This window comes from Arvicanthis niloticus, chromosome 1, assembly GCF_011762505.2.
Source record: "Arvicanthis niloticus isolate mArvNil1 chromosome 1, mArvNil1.pat.X, whole genome shotgun sequence".
Lineage (NCBI taxonomy): Eukaryota > Metazoa > Chordata > Mammalia > Rodentia > Muridae > Arvicanthis > Arvicanthis niloticus.
The window spans coordinates 164,479,321-164,491,458 of record NC_047658.1 but is presented as its reverse complement, the minus strand read 5'-3'; the positions used below and the strand labels follow the sequence as shown (position 1 = coordinate 164,491,458).

Genomic DNA, 12,138 nt, shown 5'->3' with positions numbered 1-12,138 from the left:
TGTATGACAAGAACTTCAAGTCTCTGAAGAAAAAAGTTGAAGAAGATCTCAGAAGATGGAAAGATCTCCCATGCTCGTGGATTGGCAGGATTAATATAGTAAAAATGGCCATCTTGCCAAAAGCAATCTATAGGTTCAATGCAATCCCCATCAAAATACCAAATCAATTCTTCATAGAGATAGAAAGGGCAATTTGCAAATTCATTTGGAATAACAAAAAACCCAGGATATCAAGAACTATTCTCAACAATAAAAGAACTTCTGGGGGAAATCACCATCCCTGACCTCAAATTGTACTACAGAGCAGTAGTGATAAAAACTGCATAGTATTGGTACAGAGACAGCCACAAAGATCAATGGAATAGAATTAAAGATCTAGAAATGAACCCACATACTTATGGTCACTTGATCTTTGACAAAGGAGCTAAAACTGTCCAGTGGATAAAGGACAGCATTTTCAACAAATGGTGCTGGTTCAACTGTAGGTCAGCATGTAGATGAATGCAAATCGATCCATTCTTATGTTTTGGTACAAAGCTCAAGTCCAAGTGGATAAAAGGACCTTCACAAAAAACCAGATACACTGAAACTAATAGAAGAGATGGTGGGAAAGACCCTCAAATACCTAGGCACAGGGGAAAAGTTCTTGAACAAAACACCAATGGCTTATGCTCTAAGATCAAGAATTGACAAATGGGACCTCATAAAATTTCAAAGCTTCTGTAAGGCAAAGGACACTGTCAATAGAACAAAATGGCAACCAACAGATTGGGAAAAGATCTTTACCAATCCTACATCCGATAGAGGGCTAATATCCAATATATACAAAGAACTCAAGAAATTAGACCCCAGACAACCAAACAACCCTATTAAAATGGGGTACAGTGCTAAACAAAGAATTCTGAACTGATGAAACTCAAATGGCCAAGAAGCACCTAAAGAAATGTTCAACATCCTTAGTGATCAGGGAAATGCAAATCAAAACAACCCTGAGATACCACCTCACACCAGTCAGAATGGCTAAGATCAAAAACTCAGGTGATAGTAGATTCTGGTGAGGATGTGGAGAAAGAGGAACACTCCTCCATTGTTGGTGGGATTGCAAGCTGGTACAACCACTCTGGAAATCAGTCTGGCGGTTCTTCAGAAAATTGGACATAGCACTACCTGAGGACCCAGCTATACCACTCCTGGGCATATACCCAGAAGGTGCTCCAACATATAACAAGGACATATGCTCCACTATGTTCATAGCAGCCTTATTTATAATAGCCAGAAGCTGGAAAGAACCCAGATGTCCTTCAACAGAGGAATGGATACAAAAAATGTGGTACATTTACACAACAGCTATTAAAAACAATGAATTCAAGAAACTCTTAGGTTAATGGATGGAATTAGAAAATATCATCCTGAGTGAGGTAACCCAATCACAAAACACACATGGTATACACTCACTGATAATTGGATATTAGCCCAAAAGCTTGAAATACCCAAGATTTGACTCACAGACCACATGAAGCTCATGAAGAAGGAAGACCAAGTATGGGTGCTTCAGTCCTTCTTAGAAGGAGTAACAAAATACTCAAGGGAGCAAATATGGAGACAAAGTGTGGGACACTAACTAAAGGAGGGGCTGTCTGGAGACCATTTCACCTGGGTATCCATCCCATGTGCAGTCACCAAAGGTAGAAGCTGATGTGGATGTCAGGAAGTGCATGCTGACAGAAGCCTGATATAGCTGTCTCCTTAGAGGTCTGCCAGAGTCTGACAAGTTCAGAGGGGGATGCTCACAGCTAACCATTGAACTTATCATGGGGTTCCCAATGAAGGAGTTAGAGTGAAGTCTAAAGGAGCTGAAAGGGTTTGTGGCTCCATGAGGAGAGCAACAATACCAACCAACCAGAACTCCCCAGGGTCTAAACCAGCAGCCTGGGAGCACATAGGGAGGGACCCATGGCTCCAGCTATATATGTAGGGGAGTATGGCCTTATAGGGCATAGGTGGGAGAGGAGATCCTTGGTCCCATGAAGGCTAGATGCCGAGTATGGGGGAATTCAAGAGTCAAGAGGTGGGGGTGAGGGGGAGGGTGGGTGGGGAACATCCTCATAGAAGCAGGAGGAGTGGGGATGGGATAGGGGGTTCCTGGGCAGGGTGGGGAACAGGGTAAGGGGATAACATCTGAAATGTAAATAAAATATCCAATTAAAAAAAAGCAAAAAGGAGGAGGGGGGATGGGATAGGGGGTTCTAGGGAAGAGAAATGGGGAAAGGGGATGACATCTGAAGTGTAAATAAATAAAATATCCAATAAAAAATTAATGTTGCCAAGAAGATATATTTTACTTTTTATTGTGTAAAAGTGTTTGCCTGTGTGTATGTATGTACACTATATATGAACCTGGTACCTGCCATGGTCAAATAGGACACTGAATCTTCTGGAACTGGAGTTAACAAATGATTGTGAGGCACCATGTATATATTGGAACTGTACTGTGTCGTCTTCAAGAGCAACAGGTGCTCTTGAGCACTGAGCTATCCGACTGTTCTTTTGTGATCATGAGTGGAAACTGCCCATGCTGCATTTAATCACCCTTTCTCCGAGCTTGCTGTACAGTACAGTACAAGCTACTGAAAACATGACCTGAGCCTCAGTCATCTTTAACCTTCACTGCTTATTCCTGGTGCACTACATACACAGCATATAACAGGTTCACAAGAAAACATGTGGAACTTAATTCAATGGTTCATAGTTGCCTTTAAATATTTTTTCTAGCCAGGACAGTTGCTCAGGCTAAGGACACTTGTTCTTGCAGAGGACCCGGGCTTGGTTCCCAGCGCCCACAGGCAGCTCACAAGAGGGCGCTGACTGCGTCTGCTCTCCTCAGGCTCCTGCATGCGACACACAAATGCTTAGGCATCAACACACAAAATAAACTACACTTTAAAAATAAATATTTGCTTCTGAATAATTAATTCATAAATTAAGCAAAACATCTATGTAAAGAAAACCTCAGAGCTGTCCCCTATTTTTTTCATCAATGAGAAGAGCAGGGCGAATGGTTCACTGACACACTCAGGACGCACATGTGGCTGCTGACACCACGGTGCCTCAGCACAGCAGTCAGCACTATCCAATACACTCCCACAGTCAGCCCTGTGACACTGAGACAGGAACAATGAAGACATTTTGGGTTTAAATGTCCCTGAGTCAGAGAACGTGCTGTTTTCAGTCTACTCTCTCTAGGCTAAATAATCTGAAGATTTACTGTCTGTCTGTCTGTCTGTCTATCTATCTTATTTGCCAGTAAAAAATTAGGTGTGAGGAAATACACACAAGGCACACAAAAGAAAGATCTGGTGTACTGCAGGGGGGCATGGGAGGCTAAAGCCAGTTTCTCCTTGATGGGTGGGTATTTTAGTGGTCCTTGAGGGGGTCTTCCTCCCCCACTTAGGTTTGGTCTATCTGAAAATATATGGGGGTCAGGGGAAACACTACTGACAGGAGGAAAAGCCTGCCCAGCTCAAGTCTCAGGTTAGAAGGGTGAGGAAAAGGTACCTGCTCATCTTGACAGCCCAATGTGGCTCCTCTCTCTTGAAGACGGATTATTTAAGCACATGAGAAAACAAATGGACCACCTCCCAGCAACACTCGCAGAACTCAAGAATTAAACCCTGATTTTTAGGGCAAGCTTTCCTCTCCATTTTCTTACTGCTTCATTTTTATTTTATATTTTAATTTACAGATTTACTGAGCTACAACTGATAAGAGTAATTGCTTTCAGTGTCTTCCTAGGCTTCTATCAATAACTCTGATGTTATTTTTTGTTTTCCCGGTTTGGGGGCCTTTGTTTGTTTGTTTTTTAAACAGGCTCTCACTATATGGTGCTGGCTAGCCTGAAACTTCCTGTGCAGAGCAGACTGATCTCAAACTCAAACTCACCAAGTTCTGCCTGCAGAGCTCGGTCCACTGAATACTGGAGTTAACTGTGTGCCACCAAACCAGGCAAATAACTAGGTTTTATGGTTATAAATATTAAATCAAACTCATTTAAGCAAATTCATTCTCATCTTTTAACAGAGAGTTTCCCATATATTCACTGCAAATCATTAATAGACGAATTAACAATGGACTAATTGTTATGCAGTATCAAATTATAATATGTATCTTACTTCCTACCCAGAAAAAAAAAAAAAAACTGGTTCATGACTTGAGAGAAGTGAACACAGGAAATACTCTGAGCAAATGTTATGACATCATGGAAGTGATTGTTCCGAAGGCAAATGGTGAGCCATCAATCTATGAGTTACCAAAAGTTTAAATAGATAAACTTGCTGATTCACAAATTGTGTGTGAGTGTGTGTGTGTATGACCAATTATTCCACATTCCTAGTTACTCAGATCTCAAATGCTGCCCTCAGGCCTCTCTTCTACCCTGTGGATCTTCAATGTTCAGAAGAGAACCAGATGCCGAGCACTGCTGACACGCTACGAACTTTACCTGAGTACAGCCTCTCTCCTCTAGACTCCAGCTGCTCTCTCCTGCTCACTCTATCTCACCCTGTTTGGGATTTTACTTAGGAATGCTCTCAAATGCATTGTGTCTGGCATCTATTTATCTACCTACCTGCTTATCAATCTCTCTCTCTCTCTCTCTCTCTCTCTCTCTCTCTCTCTCTCTCTGTCTCTCTCTCTGTGTGTGTGTGTGTGTGTGTGTGTGTCTGTGTCTGTGTGTGTGTGCGTGTGCTGTGTGTATCTGTGTGTGTACCATGTGTAGGTACACATGCCCTCAGACGCTGAAGGTGCTGATCCTGGAACTGCAATCCCAGGCAGCTATGTTCCTGCACGTGTGAACAGACTCAAGCACTAAGATGTTTTTAGGAACCGTGTATGTGGCAGTGGAAGTAGAGAAGGGAACGGTTTAGCTTTGGGCAGACAGCGGAGTTACTGGGACAGTGCAGTGTGGTCGCTTTCATTTGTCTTTGTGCTTGTCAGGGCTTACTCTTCCATTCCTGCTTTTAATCTGTGCCACCACATTTGTTATCCCCTGACACGTGCATCCCCATACTCGTCCACCCTTGGCTTGCTGTTTTTATCTTCCTTTTATCCTGTAACAAAGATGAGACAGAGGAGTGCACTGCATTCTGAACAATCCCCATTTCTACTCTCCATGGCTGTTATTTGTATACCCTTCTACTCAAGTGACTCCTTTCTGTCCCAGATATCTTTCTTGGTATATTATTATTTGTGTGTGTGTGCACATGTATCGTGTGTCCATGTATGTGTGTATGTGCACTGAGGCCAGAGAACAACAAAATCAGGTTCATTTGTGTTAGGAAATCAGAATGTAGAAGAAGGCACTTTATCTGTAGACAGGCAATGATCACAAGAAAACTCAAACGGGAAACCCACTTAAAGTATACTGATACTTAAGGAAACAGTAACAAGAAAAGTCAAGACAATTGAAACACTTTTTACATTGTGTGTGTGCACGTGTGCACACGCTTGTGCAGGTGCATGCATGCTATATCATTCATGTAATGGTCAGAAGACAATTTATAAGAGTTGGTTCTTTACTTCCACCATGAGATCAAAGTCAGGTCATTGGGCTTAGCTGTAAGCCCTTAAGCTGCTGAGCCATCTTGCTGTCCCATCTTTACTTTTCTAATAGGAAGACTCAAAATTAGGAGACAGCAATTCTCCCTAAGTTCACTAATAAACTTAATGTAACTCAAATTAAAATACAAGATGCTTTATAATTCTATAAAATATAACTTTTACCTAAGAAAATTTATACAGAATAGTAGAAATGAAAAGCTGTAATTGATATGAAATTCATGTTTCTTCCTTCATGTGAGTTTATTTGCATTTCTTTTTGGGATCTTTATCATATAAAGCATACGGATAGTCTTTTTATTTACATTAACATAAGCATTAGAGTTACTTACAAACCTCCAAAAATCAGGCCTGAACTATAAAATTTTAGTATGGTAAATTCATATTATAACTCAATTAATTCTCTTTTTATTTCCCCTTTAGTCAATGAGTTATTTACATATAACCCATTTAATTTTCAAATGTTTAGATTTTGCTGGATACTTTTTATGCTTGTTAACTGTTTAGTTATTAACTTATGTTAGGAAAATACACTGTGTATTACTTCAGTATTCTTAACTGACTGAAAACTGGCTTTTCAATATAAAATTCTCCTTTTAACTTCAGTGACATCTCTTTAATAAATTATACGATAACAATATAACAGCTTGTTAAGGTTATTGTATATACAAATTATTTTATTTACTAGCTTTTTAAAATACTTGTTAATTATGTATGTATACATGTGTGTTTGCATGTGCACATATGTTCAAGCAGGTCCGAGGCATTTCAGATCTCATAGAGCTGGACATACAGGCAGCTGTGATTTGCCTGATGTGGGTGCTGGAAACAGACCTCGGGGGTTTATCAAGAATGATGTATGCTCTGCCCACTGAGCCATCTCTCCAGCCTCCTCTGCCAGCTCTATCTGTAGCTGCAGTGAGTGGCTCACTAACACAGTTAATTTGGACTACAGATGAACAGTCTCCTTCACGTCTCACTCTGGCTAACCATGAGTATCTGAGATTGCCTTTGATTTGTGTGCTTCTCTAGAAGTGCACCTTTGCATTTCATTACTGGCTGCTTCAGGAATTAAAACAAACACCTGTCAGTGAAGATAAACCCACAGCCCTGCTAGGAAATTACAATCTAAAAATAAAACACACTATATAAATTTAAACTCTTTGTTTTGATCTGAAATAAATCTACCATGATACTTAAGAAAATCATTCAGTCAAGCTTGCTGGCCAGGTGCAGTGGAAGGGGAAATTGTAATCAGGATATATCGTATGAGAAAAAAGAAGCTATTTTCAATAAAGGGGGAAAAACACTTATGAATATTGTTTCTCAGTGTTTCAGCAAGAGCCCAAAACAAAAAGTCTGACCTCAGAAAGATCTGTGGTTACAGCCTTTTCTCCCTAGTGGAATTAACCTGTGTAAGATCCATCTAGACATCTAGAGTCACAAAGTCTTTAAGAGAAACATATTTCCATAAGCCCAGTGATGGTAAAAATGTCAAAGAAGCCCTTAAATGCCCAAACTCCTACAGAACAGAAGCAAGCTCTAAAAAGGTGTCACTGCGAGCACAAGGCATCTTTCACTAAAAATGAACGACCCAGATTGGAAGCAAAAAAGCAGAGGGAGGAACTAACACTCTGCATGGCAGCCACATCAAGGCAGGAGGGTGACCTAGTCCTAACCAGGCATGCCAGTGTCCCCATGACTGCACTTCAGAACCTTCAGAACTGCTGTGGGGCAATGGCACCAGGCCTTCTGTCTTTCTGTTCTCATCACAGCACACTGATCATCTGAGAAATGAATTGCTTTACTGTGAAGTTTTCAGATGATCAATTACTCAAGAATTACAGGGGAGTAGCAATCAACGAGTCTCAACTGGACTGGAATCAGAGTGAGAGAAACCAAACCTCATGCTGGGGTCGAACCCATGGAGCCTGGGAACAGATGGTTTTGACTATCCCTGTTTCTATGTGTACTACAGTCCTGTCAATTTCCTAAATGCCTCCTCCATTCCTCACCCTCTTTGACAATTGTCTTAGTTCATTATCTTATCATAGATTCCAATAAAATGCAGATTGTCTTGACAGGACACTCTCTCCACCCCTATTTTACTTCCTATTTTATACAGAGTTGATGAAAAAATAAAATTCACAGCAGCAGTCCTAACCCTAGGATGCACTCCACCACAAGACTGTGCACTTGTTTCTTATACCTTTACATCTCATGTCCCTGGGACCCAGAGCACTGCCTCGAAGCCACATGACAGAGTAAACAGAGAGCAAACACTCCCGTTAGATGGAAAGTCAGAGGCTCCACTCCCAATAAACTTCTGACACTACTGAAACTACTCATAACAAAGCCATATATTCATGAGGACAGTATACATTCATTAAGTGAAAGGGTTTACTATGTAGTGATGGAATTTACCTTTATACACAGCTGACCTTCTAGAAAACACTCTCATTCAAAGTGACTCATTGTAATTGGGCCTGATAGTGCATGCTTGTAAACCTCAGAGAGATCTGAGACAGGAGGATCACAGCATAACTGAGGCCAGCCTAGGATACACATTCTGGCTATAGATTAAGTTCCAAGCCAGTCTATGTGTCATAGTAAGACTCTGTCTCAAAAACAAACAAGCAAATACCACCTCACTTTCATGAACAACAGACAAATAAGGCAACTGTATTCATACCCCCTCTCAAAACATCTGCCTGGTTTTCTAAGTCAGCAATTTCCATCTTGATATTTTCTTTCATCAAAGTATCACTTTTCTTGGTTATTTCATAATTGTCATTGAAGTCTGTAATTTCCTTAATAAATCTTTCCTCTTCCTCTGTGGCTTTTTTCTTTATAGCCTCCTGAAAAGCAGAAATAAGTAAGTGACCAAATACGATACACAAGGACTGTACCATCCTTCCACAATTAGAATACAATAATTCGGTGTCAGAAGCCAGTGTTGACATCCCTGTCTCCGTCGTCACCACAAGCAGCCCATGCTGCCCAAGATGTGCTTTTAAAGACTGAGGCTGTTCCATAACAACCTCCATTTGGAAGTTTTATCTTTACAGATTTGGGAGAATTAATGAAGTAGAAATTCTGACATTTATCCTTATGCTTGTATCTGTGAATTTACTTCATAACTGTATATGCTACTTTGTCAATATAATGTACAGTTAGGTGAAGGAGTGATGTCAAATGTAAAAATTACAGCCTTTACTCAAGGAACAATGGCTGCTCACAGGGAACAGAAAAACCTGATCATCTGAAGCCAAATTATGCAATCATTTAAAAGTCAGTTTTGTGTTGTGAATGAAATGTCCACAGGGCATGAAAGTATAAATTTAAAATATCTCTGGATGGTGCAAAAATTTAATTTCCTGACAGCACTAGATACACTGGTTTCTGTATTTTTATTTTGGGCTGTATGCCAACTTTGTGGAATCACATTTAGAAGCTGCTCCTGTCATAAGTTGCAGTTTTATAATTCTTAAATATATTTTATGTAATTCTTTTCATTTATTTCTTCAGTGTGCAGCATGCACACATCCATGCACACACCCATGTGTACCAGTCTTGGTGTGAGTGTGCACTGGCACACGTGTGAAGGTCAGGGGCTACTTGCAGCAGTCAGTTCTCTCCTTCCACCGCTGGCTCCAGGACTGGAAGCCATCAGATCTGGAGGCACCTTTATCCACTGAGCCCCTCACTGGAAGTCATCAGATCTGGAGGCACCTTTATCCACTGAGCCCCTCACTGAAAGCCATCAGATCTGGAGGCACCTTTATCCACTGACCCCTCACTGGAAGTCAGCAGATCTGGAGGCACCTTTATCCACTGACCCCTCACTGGAAGCCATCAGATCTGGAGGCACCTTTATCCACTGACCCCTCACTGGAAGTCAGCAGATCTGGAGGCACCTTTATCCACTGACCCCTCACTGGAAGCCATCAGATCTGGAGGCACCTTTATCCACTGACCCCTCACTGGAAGTCAGCAGATCTGGAGGCACCTTTATCCACTGACCCCTCACTGGAAGCCATCAGATCTGGAGGCACCTTTATCCACTGAGCCCCTCACTGGCCCAACTGTATTTTCTTCAAATGTCAACTTAGGACTAGTCACATCTCCAAATTGGCCTGTAATCATAACTACTGCTCACCTTGTTGACTCTGGCTTAAGATAAAAAGATAAATAAGACTTTTCGCCCATGCCCATAAATATGACTCAAAGTTCTCTGTTAACTGGAGGCATTAAAACTAGGTCTCAACACCAGAGTAACTAAGAGCAGTGGCACTCTTCCCTCGGGCTCATTAAAACTGCATACAGTTCCCGTGTTACACCCTGACCAGCACACCTCTTTCCAGCTGTGTTATTCTCTGGGCCACCTTAACAGCCCTTAATACTTTGTGTTTGAATAGTACTGTCAGCTGATGTGGATACAGATAATTTTGTCAAAGCTGCGCACATTGAAATGCCTCTGACACGGTTAGGTCATGACTGAGATGTTTCTCGGTGGCTGGAGACTTACGCAGGCTTGGAGCAGTGTGTCCCGCTCGCCGATAATCTCATTGCGCTGTCTCTCTAATGCGTTTTCATGGGTTTTCAAAAGCTCCAAGAGGAAAGATTTTTCAGAAAACTGCTGAACCTTCAAAAGGAAAATTCAGAAATCAGAAAAAAGCAAATGAATACAGATTTTAGGGCTCAGTTAATTGAAAAGGCATGCCATTGTGTATATATGACTTCCTGCATGCACTGCTGTAAGTGACACTATTGTGTATATATGACTGGCTTCCTGCACGCCATTGTGTATGTATGACTGACTCCCTGCATGCACTGCTGTGAGTGACTGACAGCCCTGAGCTCTGTCCTCACAGCTCACAGAGCAAAATCTGGGCTCCTCATGGGCACAGCTGGTTTCCTTTCCTCACACGTTCAGCACAAGTGTTAGCTGAGTACAGCCTCTGACCATACACTTCTGGATAGCTTGCTTCAAGAGACAGGCTTCCAGTCTCACAATTTATAAAAAGGAATCAATCACTGTAACCACTAAACACAGGATAATATCTACAGCCCAAGCCCAGTTTTTTGACTTAACTATACATGAAGTAGACATAAATTTGGTTAAATATCCCAAATACATTTTGAGAACCCAACCTTTGAATTTTACTTATTTACTCAAGGGAGTTCTCTTATTTTCAGAGGCTCAGTGGTGGGTAGCAATGTTAGCACTGGCAGGTGGTTGAAAGCTAAGGAAGCGAAATCCATCCCAGCCAGGCACTCAATAGGTCCTCACAGACAGGATCAGAGACCAACATTTCCCTCCTCCTACAAAAACTTTTAAACTTTTGTGCCCTATTTTATTCTAAACAGCAAAGATCTCATAAGCACTGATATTGGGTATTATTTCATTTGCACTTTAAAAGCCGCTGCTTCTGAGACACAAAGTCAGAACAAAAGACAGAGAAACTGAAGCAGTTTGTCTGCAGTGTTCAGTACTGGCCCTCATGACAATGTGTTACCTCCAGTTTGGGGCTGTTCTCATCTCTACAGAGAAAAGAAAAATGATATAAATTCAACTCAAATTGCAGAAAGCAAGATTTATGTTAGTTATAAGAACTTCCTCAAGGTGAGAGACAGGATGTGAAATCTGTGTCCCAGAAGACACTGAACAGTAAAGAGCCTGGGAGCAGTCTATTCCAGAGCCAAAGGGTTGGCTTCAAAGACATTTTGAAATATTACAGCTAGTAAGTCCTAGGAATACTGGCATTTACAAAAAAATAGCTGAAGTAAAATAGAAACACAACCTTCCATTTCTATAAGGCTGTATGTGGCACAGCTGCCCAGCGGGTCCTGGGTGCAGTTCCATCAATATTTGAATATTTGAAGAAAGACAGAGAGATGGAGATGTACAATTTGCATGACTGAGGAAACGCCTGAAACCCTGGGGGACAGCTAGGGGCTTCATGTCCATGATGCAGAATCAGGAGATGAAGTTTCCAGACTTTAACATCACACACAAGCCAACAGGGCAGACAAGGGAAGGATCAAACATCTCCATTTGTCTAGTGTAAGAACATAATATTCCATGATTATTATACAGAAGAGAATAAAATAAGTCCCCCAGTGCAAGACTTTATGAAGGGTATTTAAGTAACTGGGGGAAGCATGGGTTAAAATCGAGGTCTCTCAACATCCTTCTTGCTAAATCATGGCATTCAAATGGAATGCTAAAGCTGCTTCTGACTAATTCTGGCAATAAAAAGGACTTCAGCACCACTGCCCACATAGATGCTTCAGACGCAGATGAGTTAGCAGTGTCCACTCTTGTGACACTGTGACTCAACAGTATCCCAGACACAGATCATGTTCGAAACTTTACAAGTGAGTTACCCCAAAAAAAAATTGCAAATGCATCTCATATTTTCACTAAATATCCTGGGGTGAGGGACGTGGAGACTGCAGGCCACAGGCTGGTAAGTTCTGGTTTAATGTGCTAAGGCGCTTTATATAGGATGCCCTTCAGAA

The 12,138-nt window shown here is 41.4% G+C and overlaps 1 protein-coding gene across 1 annotated transcript in view; it reads right to left on the bottom strand.

The window, feature by feature from the left end:
* Ccdc172 (coiled-coil domain containing 172) overlaps positions 1-12,138 on the bottom strand; it is a 50,957-nt gene that overhangs the window by 30,053 nt on the left and 8,766 nt on the right. Inside the window, exons 3-4 of the mRNA XM_034490109.2 lie at positions 10,142-10,258; positions 8,306-8,471 (exon numbers count right to left, since the gene is read on the bottom strand). Coding sequence (XP_034346000.1) covers positions 8,306-8,471; positions 10,142-10,258 — 283 coding nt within the window. The remainder of the gene's footprint in view (positions 1-8,305; positions 8,472-10,141; positions 10,259-12,138) is intronic.